This window comes from Solea senegalensis, linkage group LG2 (genome assembly GCF_019176455.1).
Source record: "Solea senegalensis isolate Sse05_10M linkage group LG2, IFAPA_SoseM_1, whole genome shotgun sequence".
Lineage (NCBI taxonomy): Eukaryota > Metazoa > Chordata > Actinopteri > Pleuronectiformes > Soleidae > Solea > Solea senegalensis.
The window spans coordinates 14,504,938-14,527,220 of NC_058022.1; the positions used below are offsets into that span (position 1 = coordinate 14,504,938).

At 40.4% G+C, this 22,283-nt stretch overlaps 2 protein-coding genes across 2 annotated transcripts; both read right to left on the bottom strand.

Moving 5' to 3' along the window:
• Positions 1-115: 115 nt before the first annotated feature.
• On the bottom strand, positions 116-10,465 carry si:dkey-229b18.3. Its single transcript, XM_044019124.1, has 7 exons — positions 9,118-10,465; positions 8,714-8,787; positions 7,876-8,101; positions 4,424-6,429; positions 3,674-3,892; positions 1,384-1,524; positions 116-1,118 (listed from the first exon to the last, which is right to left on the bottom strand). The coding sequence occupies exons 1-6, from the start codon at positions 9,464-9,466 to the stop codon at positions 1,420-1,422; spliced, it is 2,979 nt and encodes a 992-aa protein (XP_043875059.1). The 5' UTR covers positions 9,467-10,465; the 3' UTR covers positions 116-1,118; positions 1,384-1,419.
• A 3,593-nt stretch (positions 10,466-14,058) lies between these two features.
• Positions 14,059-21,779, bottom strand: chaf1b (chromatin assembly factor 1, subunit B). Its single transcript, XM_044050508.1, is given in 15 exon segments — positions 14,059-14,681; positions 15,420-15,508; positions 16,508-16,653; positions 16,655-17,084; positions 17,576-17,735; positions 17,843-17,934; positions 18,028-18,097; positions 18,405-18,498; positions 18,797-18,881; positions 19,037-19,133; positions 19,271-19,374; positions 20,113-20,233; positions 20,333-20,465; positions 21,187-21,333; positions 21,729-21,779. Coding segments are annotated over 14 exon segments (1,848 nt in total). The 5' UTR covers positions 21,313-21,333; positions 21,729-21,779; the 3' UTR covers positions 14,059-14,580.
• Positions 21,780-22,283: the final 504 nt, after the last annotated feature.

The following is a 22,283-nucleotide window of genomic DNA, read 5'->3' on the forward strand; positions in this document are numbered from 1 at the left end:
ATTGTCTTCCAGAAAATTGCTTTAAATTCCCCATGTAGTCAATGAAACAAATCACATTGTAAAGGCCAAAACGTAAAGGCTATATCAGTGTAATTAAATCACAAATGGCAGGACATAAAAGTCAAAAATTTATTCAGTCTTTTAACAGATAGCAGACAGCTCTTTATTTCTAAAATCAATTTTTGAAGAAACATTTCTTTATGTGCACACATTGCATTTACTCAGTAGGAGGGGGGATTTGAAGTAGAACAAGAGTGTCTTGGCTTGAAGGGAAAGGAAAACCAGTAATGAAAACAGTTGTGTTGATATCTATTCAGAATTTCACATTAAAAACGAGACGCACTTCCTGTCTTAAAATCGGCAGCCTTAGAAAAAACAGTCGACGACAAAAGGCCCGGCAAATACACATGCAGTGATGTCACCAAACCAGCCCCCCGACTTGTGGACTATGCGAGACTAGTGGATCAATACGAAAGGAGGGAGACTAGTCAAGTCGTTAGCACATACAAGGACAAAGACCCAACAAATCAGCCAAAGGACAGTGTCACTCCTGCGATCCCTTCCAACTTCAAGAATTCCCTCCAACGTTAGCAACACTTCAAGTATTTCTGCCTTCACACCTTCAGTTTCATCACCACTTCTTAGGTTTACGACATAAGCAATAAGTGCACTCAAAATTCATCTATACATAGAAAAATAATAATAATAATAATAAACAGAGCAATTACAATAGGATCCTCACACCGGGTGTAATCGAACCCCAATAAGTAGCAGGTAATAGTTATAACAATCACTTTACATTTCATTTTATACACAATTGTGATGTTGCATCACTTTATATCGTGGCATCACATTCCCCACCCCCTGAGAGCAATGTTCAAGTTTAACCTTGTGTAGCTATGGAAACGAAAACGGGAACAGCAACCTTGGTTTGTTTATTTAAATATCGTTAGCAAATCAGTGATAACGGCGATGATTAGAATCAGAGTAATGATGCCTTTATTCCCGCAGAGAGTTGTGCTTGTGTGTGACAGATGAATTATGTACAAGCTGCTGATCGATCATGTGCCTCTGGTTTCACATCACTTTGTTGGTGTCCGACATTGACAGCCTTCATCCTGGAAAAAAATTAACATTTGTGTTAAGAAACAGACAAGGTACTTTACAGAAAATCAATGCTGATATTGAACACACATGATCCCATTGCAGTGGTGTATTGACAGCACCTTCTGAAAGACGTTAAGAGAGTGACAGTCAAATACATACTCCTCTCCTCCTGTCACAACTTTACATGACACCACAAAGGATGACAGATGGGCAAACTAAACTAAACTAATATTAGCTTTTCATTTTTCAGCTCAGGTTTGTAAAGGGGTCACCTACCCAAGTTTCGGTGGACGAGCAGGCCCTCCAGCTGCCTCAGGAACCAGCAACAATGCAGCTCCGGCATTTGTACAACTTGGGGTCATGGGTGCGGATGTGATTCCGTACATTCCTTAGTCGAAAGAACGTCTTACTGCAGAGCTGCAAAGAGCAGAAAATCAATGTCACAGCCCCGTTTTTAGAGCTGGTATTAACATCCGTCTCAGTGATCCGATCATGTGGACATCCCTTAGTACAGGTCTGAAAGTTACCAATTTCTCCTGAGTGCGTCCTCAGATCCAATCACAAAAAAATTAAACAATTCATCCTCAGGACAGAGTAGAGCCTGGCTCTTTCTCTGAGCTCCTGCAGTTTCACAGGGTTTTACAGCAATCAGAGCCCATATGTTGATTTATTTGTAGCCATCACCAGAATATTAACACTGATCGATACATTCCATGTTACAACAGAACAAGTAGTGCTCTGATTTACCAATGGTGCTTTTCCACATACAGTTCTTACACTACTCAGCTCAACTCTACATGGTTTGGTTACCAGACCATGTCATTTTATATGCGACACACACAAACTAGTGACAGGCAAAACACCCCCCCCGCATTGATCTTGGTCCTTTGGCCCTTTACAACAGGGGTAATAATAAAAACTGATTTTAAGTTCCAAAATTATGGAATGGTTTGCCACTTCCCATCAGGCAGGCCTCATCACTTCGTGTTTTTATGTCTCTCTTAAAAACTCATCTTTTCGCTTTGGCATTCGCCTCGGTGTGAGTTTGTGCTGTGTATGTTTTTGCCTCTCACCTGTCTGTGTTTCATGTTCTGTTTGCTTTATTACTGTACAGCACTTTGGTCAACAATGTTGTTTTTAAACATGCTTTATAAATAATTTGGATTGGATTAGAATCAGTTAATCAAAAAGATTTGTTCAGTACGTCCCGACAGAGTGCAGACTGTCTGACAGTCACTGAACTAGAATAAGGCAAAAGGGGTTATGATGGAGCTCATAACTAGGGGTGGAACATTTCATTTTTTCATTCAAAAAACCCGTCCCGTTCAGTACGCTTGTCACAGTTCGGGACGTGTGTATTATTCGGTTTATGACGTGCAATGTAGCGCTAGCCTTGCGCCAGTAACTCCGTGAAGATTTTCACATCCCTGTCACTTCAGCAACACAGTGATTTCCTGAACTTTATGAAGAGACACGACGACGAATTGTCAACTAATTGTCCGACACAGCTTACGTGGCTCTTACTCCAGATGGATGGACCTCCAGGGCCACTGAAAGTTTTCTAACTGTGACTGTTCATTACATTAATTCGGGAAGATGAAAAGCTCCGTTCTGCAGACCCGCCCACTTTATGAAAGCCACACAATGAGCATCTTTCTGAAGCACTGACACAAGCTGTGATAGAATGGAATGGAAACTAGAATAAATATATAAACGTGTAAATGTAGCAATGTCTCTCCTCTTACTGTTTCAAAATCTCTGGACAGTTACAATGATGTGCTTAATCCCTAATCAATCTGCCTCATTATTTCAGTTTTTGCATATGTCCTTAAGAATCTGATAAAAAAAAAATCTAATTATTAGACTATATATCTGATACATGGTATTGTTAGAGTGTAAAAAAAGAAAGAAAGAAAGAAAGAAAGAAAAAAGAACCGGACCGAAAATTGTGACCCAAAACCGTTAAATGAACCGAACCGTGGCTTTTGTGAACCGTTCCACCCTTAGTGATAACCAGTCGGCAGTGCTGTTGTATAATACACCAGACTCCTGTTTTCAGTGTTAAGATTTTAGACATTTCCTTGCATGCTTATAACTGATCTACAGTTCTGCATTGTTCACTTTAGCCCCTTTTCCACTTATGGTCCCAGCTCGCCTTGATTCACTTCGCCTCGCCTTGTGTCGGACATCTTGCTCATGCCTTCCTGTGGCATGAGCCTTCAGTGGCCAGGAAGTCTGGCGACGTCACGCATAGTATCACCTCAGGTCACTTGGAACCTTGCCAGAGCAGGTACTAAAAAAGTACCAGGCTCCAGGTACTATGGCTAGTGGAAACACAAAATCACCATGCCTTTGGCAATTTCACTGTGTTTACAGTTCATTGTTCAAAATGGAACAGAACTATAACAATCAAGCTTTTTGTTGTTATCTTTGTCTATACTACATTAATCAACCTACAGGTGATTGGCTGGTATCATGTTTGATGGTAATAAGACATTTGCAGGCTTTTTGTGCTCTATGTCACAGTTGTCTCTGGGGTTGATAGATTACAAAAGCCGGTGCTTACCGGACAGGGCCAGTGCTTGCCCTCAATGTGCCTGAGGCGATGCATGATCAGAGCATCACAGTCCTTGTAGGAGGCTGAGCACTGCAGACACGTATGGGCTGCCTTTGGGACTTTAGGGGCTTGACTGCGAGGCCCTCGAAGCTGTTTTAACCGTGCCCGTCGTACGGCATCCAGCTTGACACAGTTCCTGCTGTTAAGAGCGGGGACTTTACCCTTTTGCTGGGGAGAAAGCAAGGAAAGAAGATATCAACATTAATACAAGAAGATTACTTACTTACTTTAGTTTTTTCATTGCCCACTCATGGATGATTACCGGGCGACTCACATGTACAACAAGCATTACGAAAATGCATTGAGGGGCCGTCGCGTTGCTTTGCTCGCATTACGTGCAGAAGAAGTTGAGAAATGTTCAACTTCCCAAACATCAGTGCGAACGTCAGCCAATCAAAACATGTTTTGCAAACATACCAACACATTCTCAAGCCAATCAAACCCCATTTCGGCATTTAGTTTAAACTCTACAAGACTCAAACAGAGCTCTGGGACAAAGGTGCTAATATTTTTTAGCCACCCAACAATGGCAGATACACAGACATCAATATTACTTCAGCAATGTTGGCAACTCCATGTAGTCTGCCTCGACAGTAGTAGTCTGCTAACCTCAACAGCCACCCAGCCTCACAGTGACACATAAGTATAAATCAGTGAATAGAGTCACATCTAGAAAAGAGATCATCATACATTATCTACCTTTGGTGTAGTCCGTGTGACCCGTGTTCCAGCAGATTTGGTCGGATGAAGTGTGTTGTTTCGGGGGTTTCCCCTAGGTTTCTGAACTTTAATCTGGCTCACTCTCCTCTCCTGCCTCTCCATCTTCACCACAGGCAGGGGGGGTGGCCCTCTGGCCCTCAGCGCCCTGTATGGAGGCTCTTCAGCTCTTAATTTTTCCTCCATTTGTGACACAGAGCGTGTTAAGCAGATATCCACACTCTCTTCCTCCTTCTTCAGTCCCGGCATGGGCCCCCCTGCAGACCGACAAAAGCTGAACAAAAAGCCAGAGTCCAGTAATTTGATGGGGGGCTTGCTCTGGCGTTTGCCCAGGTCTGGTGAGGGAGGATCAGGGAATGGTCCAGCAACTGGCACTGGGTCTGCTGGCTCCTCTTTAATGACTTTGTACAGTGGATGGTTGTAAATGGAAGATGGAGTTCCATACTCCGATAACTGGATGCCACCTGGTTCATTATCCTTCACTCTCAGTCTTGTGTCCATGACTCCTCTCTGCAGCTGACTCCCTGCTTTCTTCCCCTCCTCCCTGGTCTTACATTTGGTTTTCTCGACCCGTTTGTTGGAGCCTCGTTTAAGCTTTGCCTTTGTTGCAGGTCGGCTGCTGTTGTAACGCAGTGTTTTTACTGCCTCCACATTGACCTTATTTCTGGCCGGCATCCTCTGTGAAGGTGGGGATCTGTGAGATGTGTTGCCACAATGGCCATTTAATGAAAGAGTGAGACCTGAGATAGAGTATTCAGCTGGTTCTGATTTTATCCTGACAGAGTTTTTCATGCGAGGTTTGTTGGTGTTGTATCGCAGAGGCTGCTTAGCAGAAAGGAGGCCATGGTCTCCCTTCCTCACTGACTGTCTGAGTTCTCTACCCCCAAAGGAGGGCCTGGACGCAGGTTGGAACATGTCTGGTAACACACCTTTACTTCTCATGCTCCTGTCGGTTGGAGGGACACGTCTCAGGACAGTCTTCGGCTTCTTTGCCGCGATCTTCTCTGTGCTGACTGGGACTACAGGCTTGGTTTTCACTGTCTTGTTGAGGAGTTTAGTATTGACAGGGTTACAGAGGGGAAGAGACATCGTCATACTCCCATAAGGTAGCACTGGGGAGGTGGTGCGTGGTTTCCGCCGCTTAGTCAGTGAATAGTTGTTGGCCTTCAGCTTCCGCAGACGTTTCTTTTGTCTCCAGCCAATAAGATCTTCAGGTCTGGGAAGGAGAGCAGTCCTCTGTAAGCCCAGAAAATTCATCAACTTGTACTTCTCCTGTGCTCTTGCATAATCCTCCTCATCTTCTCCGATCTCCACTACTTCCTGCTTAACCCTTATAGGACTGCATGCCGCAGTGGGCTTTGATCTGGAGGAGCACGAGTGCAGAGTGACAGAGTGAGATTTTTTGTTTCGTCGTGGGCTCTCAGGCATGGGCAGAAATCTCCGAACCTCCTTTGCAGCACCCGGAGAGGAACGGAGAAGACGGGTGTTTGATGGAGGTATGGGTGAGTAATTCTGTGACTGAAGGTTGGCTGTGGTGTGTCGAGGTATAGCAGCTTTCTTTAAAGACGGAGATTTGAAGTCCATGAGCTTCATCCTGTGTGAGGGACTCACAGGGAGGCCGTTATGACTTTGGGGTTTTCTGCGCAAGTTGTGCCTGGGACTATCTTCTAAAGACTCATCTGATGCATCCAGCATCAGACTAAAGCCGCCCCTAATATTGTCCTCTAGTTCTAAAACTCGTTTCCTTTTGCTTTCCCTCTGCTGGTGACGACGCTCATGGAATGCACCAGCACAGGCCAAGTTAAAGCCTTTTCGGGGATGAAGTTGCTGTTCCTGCTCCTTCATGAGGGCTGAGCAGGCTTCAACTGCAGGCCACATGCCCAGGTGGCGAGCCATGGCAATGACCTCAGGTAAGTCCTCCCGGCGAACACACAGAGTGGAGGAGTAAGAGAAATCCAGCAATGACAGGAGGCTGTCCTCACTGAAACCTGGGAGAGAAAGGAGCCTTTGATTAGATATCCAGAACCAGAGAATGGTAGCAAAATGGAGGCCAAGATAAAATATAATAGCTTTAATCAAAGACTATTCTCACATCAAAGACAATAGTCAATGAGAAGAGAGATCATGTCAGTTTCATAGTGTCTGCTCAGTTTACTCTGCACAACTCAAACTCAAAATGGGGAGGTATTTTTGCAATGACATTATGTAACTCAGTTAGAGCACATCTATTGCTTGAACTGACATGGAACAGTAAACAATCAGACAGACAGACAGACGACTGTCTGTATCAGTATATTATCTACAGTGTGAGAGTCATTTTGTTGGTGTTTTTGTCTTGTGGGCCTGCACCATGCGGAGAGGGTAATAAATATATAGGTAGAAAACTTGGATGTTTAAGAACACAATTGTTACTGATGGATGAAAGAAGCAAACAGTTTTTGACAATGGGTTATTTGGTTCAAGGATTGGTTTTGGTTCATTTTTTCTCATTTTTGTTATGTGCCTACCAGTGACACCGGTGACAGGAGAACCTGAGGTTGGGAAGTAGAGCTGAAACGATTAATCAATTAATCAATTATTAATCGATCACAAAATTAATCGCCAACTATTTTTGATGATCAATTAATCGGTTTGAAGCTTTTTTCCTGATCAAAACAAGATTTCCGATTGTTTAAGCTTCTTAAATGTGAATATTTTCTTAATTTCTTTGCTCTGGATAACAAAGAAATCATTACAAGTTAATCATTTATGTTTGTGGAAAAAACAAGACATTTGAGAACACCATCATTTCAAGGTTTTGACGAACGTCAACATTTTTAAAAGTTTTCTGATATTTTATGGACCAAACGATTAATCGATGAATCAAGAAAACAATCGACATAATCGATTATGGAAATAATCGTTAGTTTTTATTGGGAAGCACAATACTACCTCTATTCTAGTAATACAAAGCTAAATGCAAATCTGTGAAGTATTCCTTTAAGATTGATCCACTGTTGGGTGAAACACCTTGAGATTTCAGTACTGAAAAAACTAAAATCAACAAATTTATTCAACCTAGGTTTCTATTCAAAATCAGTTCTGAAGTTGCGCAGCTATGGGCCAGATGTATTGATCGCAGGACAGAACCTCATCCCAAAATCTGACATCACATCACTGTGTGGAAGGAATTGGTTTGAAAGCTGTTTTGAAGTAGAATATTACATCTCTATCATTGATAACCTTCTGTGGGTTGATTTGGTTTAACTAACGTGTTCAAAAGGAACTGTTCAAGGGCCAAATGTATTATTTTGTTGCCAGTGGGACAAGGCTGATTCATCTGGAGAGAGGGTACAGGCTTGTTTGATCTCTAGATCCAGGCCCTGCTTCCTACACTAAACACAGTTCGGTGTTGTCTTCTAGTGTTAATTTAGCCTCCAGGTATCTGTTCTTACCAGTGAGATCTATGTCTGTTTTGATGCTCGAGTCCATCTCTGTAAAGATTTCCTGGAAGTGATCACTGACGGCTGCCAAGACAGCTCTGTGAGCTGAGTAAGATCGGCCGTTAGTCCGCAGGGTGATGTCGCAGAACAGCCCCGCCTCCCGCTGACTTCTCAACTTGCTCAGCATGTCCTCACTGTGCGACACCACTGTCTTTGTGACACATCCTCTGCCACTCGTCTGAGAGACAAAGAATAAAATGTGTGACATATGAGCACTTGCAGGAGAAACACATTTAGTGAGAACAAGAGTGAGAAAGTGCAAATCTAAAATGTGATTCATTATTTTTTTTTTCTTTTAAATTAGGCACAGACAAAAAGGTGCAATACCTTGTCAGACAAGACTTTGTTAATCTGATGTATACTAGCCCCATTTCCACCTCGCGTTACAGTTTGGTTCAGTTGAGTAGGTTATACAATTATTAGTGTTGATTGCAAATGGTTGTGTAGGGAAGCAAAATAACTAATCTGTGTTGTCCCACTTTTTGGCTCCCTTCTGTTGGAATACCCAGCACCTCAAAGGATGAGCCAAACATACTGCAGTCCTTTGATTGGTCAACAGAGAATCATCATTTTCAGGTGACGAGAATGGAAAGGGAAAAACAAAAACACAACATGTTCCATGCCGTTTATGTTTTTTCTTTAATAAATCATTTCTGTGTGCAGGCGGGGTACATTGTGTCTACACAGTGGAAACACAAGCCAGATCAGGGTTTACTGTTCCGAAATCCAAACCATACTGCGACAAGATGAACTGCACTGAACCATTTGCTGGAAATGCAGCTTTTCTTACCTCTGTTTTCTTGGTACAGTGGCTCTGACACTCTAGACATCCCAGGACAAAATCTCTGATCTGGAAATACATCCCTGTGAGGAGGAAAACAGTTGTTCAAAGATGAGACAATAAGGCAAAATAAATAAATAACCTTAAACTGCAACAGCAACCTCAGAATTAGATTAAGATTCTGAATAAAGACACTGGATGACATTTTGTCTCACTAATCACAAAAGTTACTAATTTTGGATCATAATTAAAAGGTATTGTACATAACTCAGTAGGTTTATTGATCTTTGACATGATTCCCAACAAAAACAAATGAATAAACTCTGATTAGATAAGATAGTATCATCAATTAGAAGTAAGAAGCTGTGGTTATAGGGTGAAGAAGTCATCTGAAAGCAGACTGGTGTTCATACCATCCCACCAGTAGTTTTCAGCCACACATTTGTAGGTTTCCTCCAGGGAAAGGTGGCGCTGGCCAGGCCGACGCCGGTGAAAGGTGGAGATGGCCTCATGTCGCCGGTCCTCATCCAAAACCTCCCGGTAGTTGATGAAGCCCTTCTCCAGTTTCTTGCGGTAGAGTATCCCGTCTATCACCTCAAAGTTGGGCGACAGGAGTGTGGAGGGTCCAAGCGCGTGTGGATCACCGACTGACACATTCACATTCCCGGGTCTCTCCTTGTCTCCATTCGACCAGTGTTTGGACGGACAAAACGTCTCAGACTTTGTGTAACGAGTGGTGATGTGGGTGCAATCGCCAGCCATTTTTCCAAATTTAAAAAAATACAACTTATATAAAGCTTATATAAAGATTAAACGAACCCCCTTCTCTTGTCGACCCCTGTGAGTCACGGCGGCGAGCTAAACTTTACCCATCGTCCTCAGACAAAGTCCACGTGGATGTGGTGACAGCAGACACTAGACCCCAAAATAAACCCCAACAAACACTCCTCCACACCCCAAAAACAGCGTGGCTCTGTAGCCCTACGGTCAATTAGCGTAAGGTAAACATCATAACCTCCTGCACCTGCTTTGTTTTTCAGTCTCTGTCAGATGCTGAGATCAGCAGCATGTCACTGGAGGGTCCTGCTTTGTACCCGAGTTGTCAATCATCACTGTTCCAAGCTAACGCTTACATCCTTAAAAATGTTTATTTTCTATACCATAGTTGTACTTTCTGTTCTGTACGCTTTTCCTGTGTGTTTTAAACGTTACGCAACATCAACACCACTTATGTCTGACTGTCCATCCAACTGGAGATAATAAATTCAGCCAGAGAGTAAACGCGCCAAGTGATGTAAAGTCACCACTTCCACAGCGACCGCGCACACAGGCTTTTCACCGCCGACCCCTCCTCACCAGCAGCCCGTGTTCCATCCACTTCAGAGTCCGGGAGTGGCCTCCGCGGGTGTAAGACGGCGAGCAGCCTCACCTCCGGCGTTAACTTGAGATTTCTTTTCGGCAACTCGAGTCGGAAGAAGCAACATGATGACGCAGCTATGGGCTCAGCATCGCCACTCCGACGACCTAAAAGCGAGGTTGTCTCCGCACTCAGCCGTCAACTGTTGTAAATATCCCGCACTGGGCCCACTCAAAAGCGATTCAACATGCTCCGATTAGAATCCCGACATAGTTAACTCCGGTCCCGTCCCCGTAAAGCCTGTCCGGTGGTCGTACAGTCCGAATTATCAAACTCGTAACCTTCTGTTTGTTGCTAATCTGCTGCCTAACCGAGCCAGTTCCTCCCCGCCTTCACACAAAAGCCATTAGTTAACGCTTTAAAGGCCGTTCGCGAGACGCGCTGTGATTGGCTGAGAGAGCTGTCACTCATGTAGTTTTCGACCCTCTGGCAGTCATGGTAGGTTGTTCACTCAGGAAGCCAGTGCACTAGTGTTTGCCTTTAGTTGAAGTTGATATGATCCACCCAGTAGCCTGTGTCCATCTTCACACTCAGGAGGATCCAGTTTAGCAAACAACCGCCACAATAAGCTGGTGACGTTTCATCAGAACTAATGAGAATCTTATAAATTCAGAATTTAACATGTTTGCTCTCAATGTCAACCACAATTATTATAATTAGTTATTATCAATGTTATTTATTCTGAACAAATTAGAATTGTCCAATTTGCCTAATCCCCAAATGGCTCACAATAAGGTGATGTTATCTAATCAGAGCAAATTAGAATCATGTTGTTTGAGTATTGAAATATGTTTGATGTCAATGTCCCAAATGTCAGTATTATTATTCAATGTAATTTAACAGAACAGAACAAATCAGATTCATGTTATTTCAACTGATAAAAAAGGACAGTTGCTTTACATTTCAATAGCTCAGAGTAACTTAAGTTGCTTTAATATTGATTGAATTTTTGATTTATTGTTACTAAGTTTGTTCTGTGCCATTTATGTTCACATCTACTCACATCTCCACATTTGTTATAAATCAAATAAAAAAAAAACATAAGCAAAATAATTCCCAGTATCAAACACATAAAGCAAAGATAGAGTACTATAAAAGAACAAGAAAAAAATACCTTATATAAAAAAAAGAGAAAGACATAGCAGCAATATAACCGCCTGTCGTCCCTTGGCAGGTTGATGTTTTAAGGGAATAAAAATGAAAATACATTCAGGGAAACAAAAACATAGGAACATGAGAGCTCACAGAAATACAAGAGTTACATAAAGAAGGAAATACTCACATACGTACACAGCTGTTGATAAAGTGCCAGTGACATTGGATGATAGTAAAGTGCTAATGTAAAGACAGGTCAATTGCAGTACATTATATAGAAAACATAAAGTGCATCGTTGCGTAATTGCTTGATGGCACACAGCCCCTTAAAATATTGCACTCTGGTGGAACTGACAGACAGAGAGACAGACGACTTTATTAATCCCTTTGGGAGGTTAGATTAAATTAAAAGCTCCAACATCCACACACAGCACTGTTAAAATTAGAGTCACACTTTACAGGAGACAGGAAAGAAAAACACCCCAGGTACCAAACACCATAAAATATAGAATAAAAAAAGTAAAATAAAATATAAATATAAGATAAAAATGAACTATGCATATAATATACAGTATATGTACCCATACATCCATACACACACATACACATGTACACACATACAGTTACCCCATATTGGCCAAGGTATTGCACATGTTTTTATGAGTTTTGGTTGTGGTTATTGCACATTTCTGTGAGTTCTGATTATAGACAGTTGTTTAGTTCGTACTGTTTGTTCATGAGGAGTTGTACAGTTTGATGGCCCGGGGGACAAACGAGTCCCCCAGCCTGTTGGTCCTGTACTTTGAGAGGAGCAGCCTGTTGCTGAGGCTTCTGTGGCTCCTCTGGCTGCTGATAACAGTATGCCGAGGGTGGCTGGCATTGTCTGGGATGCTCAGCAGTTTGTCAAGTGTTTTTTTCTCTGCCACTTTCACCAGAGGGTCCAGCCTCATTCCGACCACCGAGCCGGCCCGTCTGATGAGTTATTCCAGTCTGTGGAGGTCTGCCTTAGTTGTGCTCCCGCCTCAGCACACCACAGTGTAGGAGAGAACACTGATGACCACAGACTGTTGGAACATGCACAGGAGCTTCTTGCAGATGTTAAACGATCGTAGCCTCCTCAGAAAGTACAACCGGCTCTGAGCCTTCTTGTGCAGTTGCCTTGTGTTGCTTGTCCAGTCCAGCTTGTTGTCCAGCCACAGCCCAAGATATGTGTAGGTCCTCTGCTCCTATTAGAACTGGTCTCGGACTGGGTCTGTCCCTCCTGAAGTCGATGACCAGTTCCTTGGTCTTTGAGGTGTTGAGCTGCAGGTTGTTAATGTTAATTAACTGCACATAAACCTATTGCACAAACCCCATTAGACATCATTACACAAATTCATACCTGGTCACATGTTTGGTTACCACAGTTTCAGCTGCTTTCTAAACATTGGAGGGCTTGAGCACGTTTTCAAAAAAGGATGCCAAAAATGAAATGATTTGTTTAATGAACTCAGTCAGCGGTGCGGGTGCTAATCCATGTAAAACTTTATAAATAAGGTAAGCAGATATACAATGTTTTAAATTAATAAAAGTTAAGAGATTGCACTTGTTGACAATGTTACAGTGATGATAAGAAAAGGGTTTCTTGTCCAGGACCTTCAGTGCTTTATGTTACGAGTTATGCTGCTCACAAACAGACAATGCAGCCAAAAACACAATCTTCTTGATAATTATTCTGGATGAGTTTTTTCTTTTTTTGAAAATGTAAATGAGTGGTTGACTTTGTACTTAAACAAATAACCCCACATACAAAAAACCCCCACTTAAATGATGGGAAGCGTGTGACATTAAACCACAATTCACACAATTTCTCAAGATTGAATATTTTAATTTTTCCATCCGGAGGCACCAGGGTAATGTTAAAATAAGGGGAGATATTTGCCAATATGTTGTGTTTATTTGTTAACATGGACATTTAGCTGAAAGTATTTTGAGGTCCAAGCATGTGATTCACATGTGTGGTATTTCAGTATTTCTATGCAAGGTTGCATAGGTTAACAGAGCAAATCAAACAGTGTAAAGATATTTTTACCAGTTTATTAACCTTGGAGTATGTTGAATTCTAATGTATACATGTGCTGAGCAAATTACTGAACATTCCCTACAATAAAGTTATCCAAACATCCAACAACATTTGTTTCATTGCAGCCATTTGCTAAATCAAAAAAGTTCATTTTATTTCTCATTAATGTACACTCAGCACCACATCTTGACAGAAAAAAAATAGAAATGTAGACATTTTGGCAAATTTATTAAAAAAGAAAAACTGAAATATCACATGGTCATAAGTATTCAGACCCTTTGCTTTGACACTCATATTTAACTCACATGCTGTCCATTCTGATCATCCTTGAGATGGTTCTGTTCCTTCATTGCAGTCCAGCTGTGTTTAATTAAACTGATTGGACTTGATTAGGAAAGGCACACACCTGTCTATATTAGACCTTACAGCTCACAGTGCATGTCGGAGCAAATGAGAATCATGAGGTCGAAGGAACTGCTCTGAGCTCAGAGACAGAATTGTGGCAAGGCACAGATCTGGCCAAGGTTACATGAGAATTTCTGCAGCACTCAAGGTTCCTAAGAGCACAGTGGCCTCCATAATCCTTAAATGGAAGAAGTTTGGAAATCTACTATATCTATACACAGCAGAAATACTACTCCATCCTACTATGAATGTAAAGTTGGCTTCAGAATCCAAAACAAACAAAATGTAGTCCTAAATAAAAAATTGTTTTACATTACCGTCAACTGCATGTACTTTATAAACCTTGCACCATTCCACAAAACTCTTGTTCACATGTACATGTTTTTTTCACATTTTATTAAACAGTAAGAAAATGAGCCTTAAATGCTCAGCAATTCTGAGCTTTTCACTTAAATTGCAGGTCACATCTTCAGAAAAATGACTCGGTACTAAATACAGGCACCAAACCTTGAGGAACATGTTTTTTTTCATTCTTCAGGTTGGGAGTGCAGTTTTAATTTCACCAATTCACAACAAACACAAAGTTTGTTGTGAATTAAACGCAAATGTTTAACACAAAGTGAGAAAGTTTTCCTCTTTACAAATTCATTTAAGTATCGAAATATAAAACATAAAACAGTTATTTATCACCTGTATACGGTGCTATACAGAACATGAGCAACAACAAAATTGTACTGCTGTGACATTTGTTTTAAAACAGTACATTAAGTGAGGTGAAAGCTTTATCTTTTTAGATCAGGTACAGACACATATACACCTCAACCTATACACAATGGCTCTATGGGATTAGATCCACAGGGAGCCTCGGTGGTTGTTTTCAACTGCTCCCAATGAACGCTACGGCTTCGTGTCACTGGACGTTGTGGGCGGGTCACTGGTCTTTGGCCTTTTGGACTCTGGAGGCTGGCAGACTGGATCAGTGGGTGGAGAAGGACGTTCTGGAGAGACAAGGGAACAGTTCAAGGGTTAAACATGACAAATAAGCTAAAAGAGTCACCACTGTCCTAAAGAAAAAGAAAAACAATGTCTAGTATTGTTTTTCTTGTTTCAAACAGTGCCCAAGGCAAGACCAAAATATCTAAATAAATTCATTGTATTTAGGATAAACTTGTATTTAGTGCAGCAAAACAGCAATTTAGAGAATGCACTCTGATCTGCAGCTTGGATTTTGGACCAATTAAGTGCCAAATGAATGGTCTGGAACGTACTATAACCAACCCACAGGTAATACAATTGTCTCTGTTAGGGTTATTGAAAAGTTTTCATTATTCTAGTCACTCTAAATGGGTCACTGATCAATTTTTTTGGTGCAGGCCTAATAAGCCACATGTAGTGACCTTTCGAGGGAAAGTTTACCAAAAAGGTGAAGATGTCAGGACACTGCAGGTCTAGAATATTGTCCAGAAGCTTTTCCTGCCAACATGGCAGTCTAAACAAACCGAGTCAGGTAACATCTGGAGCTATATTAGATTTTTAATATAAATTTGGGTAACAGGGTGCTAGTATCCGTGTCATACTCTATATTGTCCAATATTGTTAAAAAAGTATTAACTAAACCTAATCCTAACCTTGATCAAAATCAGTCTCTGTATCATTTGTGCTTTTAAATAGTCAAAGTATTCATGTGATATTTACAACACAAAACAGCAACAGCCAAATAATTTGTCATCACTAACCATGTTTGGCCTTCTCAGTGGAGGAGGGAGTGCTGAAGAGTGAACTCACAGCTGGGGACCGGAGGGCAACTGTAGTCAAAGATACTCTCCTGAAAATAAATGCATGGAAGAGAGATTATAAGTATGGGATCTACAAAACAAAAATACTGACACAAAATATTTAAATACAATGTTCACCCACATTCAGATGCTGTTGACTGCAGAGTAATAAAACTAGTCATGGCAAGTGTTCCAAGTTACAGACACAAGGCAAATACAGTTGCAAGTGTGGATCTGCCATTGTTCTGCAAGCAGTCTGGCGGGGAGATGATTATTATTTTATAGTCAGTGGGGGTCCAACAAATCCCTTGTACCAGACAGGGCTTTGTTCTTACAGCCACAGAAAGCAGCAAGAACAAAGCACACGACACATACTTGTAATTCTCCTGTTTTATTTTCAGAACAATATTCTAAAGGTCATCCAAAAAGAACATTTTAAAGAGCATAAAGATGCATTTCACTTGGTGCTTATCTCTGTGAGCCATGTCTTTATAGATAATCACCATAGTTGAATATAGTAAGCTTTGTTTACTTATTTCCTCTGACTGCAGTCAAAATACATTTGAGTTCTTCCTAAAATTAGTCTCTTCCTCTTGTATGAGGAAACACCAAGTAAATTATTTAATTTTAATTTCAAACTAAGGATAGTCACTGCTACAGAAATGTAAGTAGTTCTCTTGCACAATGACAAAGTCAAAACTGATCATTTCACTAAATTAGCTTAGAGCTAAATTTAGGACTGACCTTTAAGGTGTAACATATATTGGCTCTACTGTATATTAGCAAGTTAAAGTCTTCAGCCATACCTTTGTAATGATATTTAATAATAACGAACCAAATGTCTGGTATTGTTGATGTTCTTTTTCACTGCATTTCATGAAAAATTGTATGGACAGCTAAAATGAAATTGATAATGCAATTATCATGAGTTATAGCCATGAAGTGCATGTACATTTAGAGCTATTATATACAATATGAAGGGTCATTGGTAGATTAAGGGTGTCGCTCACTCTGACAGACCTAAACATGACAGCTCCCCTAATATTTACCTTGGGGTGGGTCCTTTTGGGGTGGTTATGCCTTTGGGAGTAGTGGGCACAGGAGTATTAGCGCTATTTTGGACTTTAGGGGTGGAGGGAGTGAGAGGGGTGATGCGTTGTTGGGTTTTGGAGGAGCTGGTGGGAGTCAGCGGGGCAAATGTGTGGTTGAGGAGTCGATGGAGCACTTGTGCATGCAGCTGTTGGGGTCTGAGGTGCAGCAGGAGCCGTGGTTTTAGGGCTGGTTGGCTTCCCCCAACCTTCCAGAGTGTTGAGAGTGATCCTCCGGGGCTGAGGTTTACACTTGGTGCTGGGCGTGCTCTTCTTCTCCTCTGGGGGGGTGAAAGAGGGGGTGTCTTTGCTAGTTTGGGATGTGGGAGTCGGGGCCGAGCTTGATGGCTGGGACCCAGGAGACGATGTCCTGCCCGCTGAGGACTTCTTGCTCTTTTTCTCAGCACCACTGTTCGGGACAAACATCTCCAGTGTGGGGGGCTCTTTCAGAGGAGTGCCCAGCTCCCCAGGAAAAAAGGACAGGAAGGAACAGTAGCCGTCTGTGGAGGACACAGCCAGGAAGGAACCATCACGAGACCTAAACAGGATATTTTAGAAACACAGTCAGTGGAATGGTAACACATGAATGAGATGCACACTGCTCTGACATCTATATGAATCTTGTAATAAAGGATAGGATTTAAGTATCGAGAGATCAAGGAAAAAATGTTAAAGCTTTAATGATGATGCGAGTGTGAATGCTATAAACAACTTTCCTAAAAAACATAGTAAACCTAAGCAAACAAGATTGATTTCATTGTTGATAAGGTTAGGGAATCCATCCAGTTCAAAAAGGTCTCCTACAATTTGTTCATTGACTACGAGTCTTCACAACAAATTGCATCTACAAGCTGGCAAAAAAGTTGACCAATCTCATCTTAGCAGAAAGACGAGACACAAAAATGTACGTAAAAAATAAGAACAGAATCAGTGTGAAATTAGCACATTATACTCAAACTGATAAATATTGAAAATGCTAGCTATGCAAGAATTAACTCTAAAAGACAACAGAGAAACATGTCAACTTACCATGTAAGATCACTTAGTGTGTGGTAGTGGATGTTGGACACCAGGCCGAAAGGAATGGTCTGCTGGGTGTCATACAAAAAGATGGCGTCCTCTGAAGCCACAGCAAACACCATACGGTAAGGCAACTCGAATAAGTTGGGAAGCGTCTCAACCGAACCATCTACACAACACAGAAATGGCGAGGAAATAAGACAACATAAAGAGACAATCCACTGGATCTTCACCAATACTGTAGATCTTGTCCATCCTCGTGGTTCATGTACTTGCCTTCTCCCTTCTTTGTTCTTAGTTCAAAGTAGACTGGGCAGCAGCGCACAGCCAGTGTAGCTTTAGATGGAGATGGCAAGTGGGCGATGGGCCTAAATGACAAAAAAAAAAAATAGATTAGCACATGAACAACTAGCACTAATTTAGCACAATCCTACTCTGTCGTAATATGACTGAAGAGTTACCTCTTGAGGCTCTTCCTGGAAAAGATGTAGGTGGTATTGATGATATTTTCTCCAATCTCCACACATCCAGCTGTAATGATAGCAGAGGGAATTTAGATTATATATTTTTTCAATCTGGTATCACCACTGTACCTACTAAGTCTGCTATAATGACCATACAATATATTTATTCCTCAATAACTGTATTGCAGTTACAGATTAAAAATGTCATGTGTGACATACCCTTACATCTTGCTAATACATTAGACCAACTTTAAGTGACATCATTCCAATCCAAATTATCACAGAATTTGTGTGACATATAAATAACAAAGCTGCTGGTGCACTGAGACTTTTGCGCATTACTTTAAATAAGAAGTAAAAGCCACAATTTGTACCTGGGGCGATCAGGAAAGACCCATCAGGTGTGAATGATAGACGTCTGAAAAACGACCTCATGCTGTCATCGTGGAAGATTCGGTACTGCTTGGCCTGCAAAGATACAGAAGTGCAGAAAGAAACATGTTCATAAAATGACCTATTCATTTAGCAACAGGACAGAAAGTTTCTGAAGAAATTAAGGAGTTTAATGTCAAGCAGCTGAAAGTATAATATAAAGGTTTGGGGAACATGTGGCAAAGACATTCATGTCCAATCCAAAAGATATTCATGCAAAATGTAATGTATGAATAACAAAATAGGGTTCGGTCTAAATTTGATTTGCAGAATTTATAGGCATTTACTGTCTTACGGGCACAGATTTCTGACTGATATTGAAGACCATAGTCACCTCTCCTTCAGCAAGTGGCCCAGAGCTCATTTTACTGATACAGAAAGCTTTCTTCTTGGTGTGAGTGTTGTAAACACGCATCGTCCTGAAACAGAGGGAAAACAAAAATATCTTAAGCATTAAACTACAAACCCATCATCAGTAACTATAAGCAAACAAAAAAAACAAAACATTATGTAATTAATACTACACCCAAACCAAACAATGCATAGTCTGCTCTGTAAAAATGTGTTGTTGCACCTGTCACAGCTGAGAGTGGCGACGTATTGTCCTAGAGGATCCCACGTCACTCCCTGCACATAACTCTTATGATCATTCAAGATGCACAGCTTCTGTCCTAGAAGACATAAACAGTTCCACACAACACAATTAATAAAAGGGCCAAAATTATATATTTACAATAACCAATAAAGCATGGTTTGCATGAAAGACAAGCACATACTGTATATTCAGTATTTACGACAACAAGCAAACCTTTGTTGATGTCCCACATAATAGCTGTGTTGTCGACAGAGCCAGACACCATGAAGTTTCCATCTCCTGTCCAGCAGATGTCATATACATCCTCTATGTGTCCCCTAAAAACAGTAAATAAGATAAGAAACCACACCGTTGCAGCAAATTCAGTTGTAAGTAAAAAGTATCAGTATCTCAGATTAGATACTTTCATTTTAGTATTGGGCTTGTTATTACACACACACACACATATATATGTATATATATATATATATATATATATATATATATATATATATATATATATATATATATATATATATGTATGTATGTATATATATATATATATATATATATATATATATATATATATATATATATATATATATATATATATATGTATATATATATATATATATATATATATATATATATATATATATATATATATATATATATATATATATATATATATATATATATATATATATAGTATGTATATACACATACAGAAAAAAATTCAACCCAGTTACTATATTAAGATTAATATATTGTGGTAGTTACTAGATACTGTATACCATCATATTAAAACTATCCTATCTGCTGGAAATGTGTGCACGTAAGAAAATGATTAAAAGAGTTTGACCCGTAACAAAATAAAGACACCAGTTAGTAGAATTGCAAATGACTGAGAAATCTGTACACCACCATTCAGCTAAAGCTTAGCCAATGTTATGAGGGCCACAAGACTGCAACATCATTTTTATTCATCATCAGTCTAAATGAAGAGTAAAGTGTCAATAAAATCTCAGGAAACTTGAATTATGATTAAAATATTTAAACCTGATGAAGTTGTGTACCTTAGTGTCTTAATCACAGACCAGCTCTCCTTGTTGAGCTGAGCATCTTCATCCTCCTGAAACACAGGTGCCTGCTCAGGTTCCTTACAGTCATTGAGCTTCCACAGGAGAATCGCAGAATCTATATCAGAAAAAGAAACCATAAGATTATTAAAGGCTGGTGTATTTTAAAACACTGAGAATGACATTGGTGACTTTTATCCTTAAAACCTTTACATACCATCTCCTCCTGATGCAAGCAGCTCTCCATTAGGGCTAAAGCGCACTACGTTGACAGCCTTGGTGTGTCTGGCCAGATTAGACAGAAACTCCACTGCTGCCTTCCCATCTGAGCCCATTTCTACTCGCCATAGCTGCATCAATGACAGGACACAAAGTTAAGTAAACACAAATAAATATTTAATCAAATATACAATATTTTTTTGTATATTTGCTATATGGTGTGTTTTCATTCATAAACAAATCTTGACTTGTGAATCGACTTGAGTCCAACTTAATTTGCAAAATTTGAGGACTTGCTTGACTGACGTTGGTTTAAGATTCGACTTGACTTAGACATGACACTCATGCCCCACACTCAACTTTGATTTGAGTAAAAATTACTATTTTATGGAATATTTACATGATCTCAACTATTAAGGAGTTAATGTTACAATTTGTTTTCGAAATAACGGAAAACATTGGGTGTGTGCTTTAACGGGCTTGTGTATAAACCTGGCAACCCAGCAACACCAACATCACTATGTGAAATTACATTTAAAAAAAAAAAGAAGGTTCAGTTGGCTGCTTTTTTAAGCTAAGGCAAGTTATACAACACTGTTGGTTAAGGTAAGTGCTCGAAATGTGCTGGTTTTTTTTTAGCCTAATGTTTAAATACATTTACATGGTTTAATTTAGGCCTAATGTCTGTATTGTTTGCATTTTAGGCTCTGTAGTTTTTATTTTATTTAAGTAAATTATTATTTATTTATTTATAAACTCTACTTGACTTGCTTGATTCTTGCAAGAATGACTTGGAACTTGCTTGAGAGTTGAAGGTTAAGACTTGTGATTGAGATGTGTCCCTGTACTCACTCTGACTGTGGTGTCCACCCCAGCTGTGGCCAGTCGATGGAAGCGTCCATCAGAGCTGTGCTGGAAGTCCATACTGTAGACTGGCTCCTTGTTGTGCCATGCAATCTCACACGTAACCACCTTCATTTTGTTTGATCAAACACAGCCCTGAGGAGGGAAAACACACGACAATTGTCCGTTTTAATCAGTTTCTATCCAGAGTTACTGACTCTTTGGCGACAGTAGTTGGTTATTTTTACATTCAGTTAAATACTAATGGTGTAATAAAGTCAACAGACAAATACAAAGTTGTATTAACAGGTAATAAGAGAACGCAGTAAATGGAAACGACGCTACAGTGCGCTAACACCGTTAGCAACAGACGTAGCGGCTTTCTGATTCTGTTAAATGGTTCGTGTGGTTTACGTTAGGCACAAACAGATACATGTGTATGTGCGTCACTTAACGCTGAAATACATGCTCATTACAAACGAACACGAGTACTATAGGTTTATATATTAGACGGAAGATATCTCAAAGTAAAATCATGTCGCGTTTTTTACCTCGTCTGCAGTCCAGCTGAAGACTTCAGTGATTTCCCGCGTACTATTCGTTCAAAACTTCCGGTTGACCGGGGCGGCAGTGATTGGACAAACATACGGAAAAGGCGCTGAAAGGGCGGAGCCAAACATTTCTTCTTTTACTACTATTTCATGGCGAATTACAACCATGCGGAACAAGAACGCCATCTACTGTCATTGTATATGTTTAGCCTTGTAATGAATCCTGTGTTGGTGAAATATTGGATTGTTGTTTATTGTGGACTGTGTTTTATTCTATCTAACAATTTTCAATTGACAACTTCCGTGATACAGTCAGCAGGTGACATGACTTGGAAGCTTTGCAAAAAAAAGGGTACTCATAGTAGATTTTATCTTGTATGCTGATGTGATGTGTATGATGCGTATTGGTGCTCTTAAACAGTTATATGAATCAAATGTTTGTCGAGATGGCATGACTTTTTATTTTTTTGGCCAAAAAATATTTCACCCCATCTTTTGGGAGCTTAGAGGTCCCTGATAACATATCCATCAAAAAATTATTAAAGTATTATACAA

Bases quoted from the DNA above. Each gene is read 5' to 3' on its own strand.
- si:dkey-229b18.3 (XM_044019124.1), bottom strand. From the start codon at position 9,466: ATGGCTGGCGATTGCACCCACATCACCACTCGTTACACAAAGTCTGAG. The intron at 3,893-4,423 runs GTAGATAATGTA...CTTTCTCCCCAG, and splicing joins TCACACGGACTACACCAAAG to CAAAAGGGTAAAGTCCCCGC. The intron at 1,525-3,673 runs GTAAGCACCGGC...TGCTCTTTGCAG, and splicing joins GCAAGCACTGGCCCTGTCCG to CTCTGCAGTAAGACGTTCTT.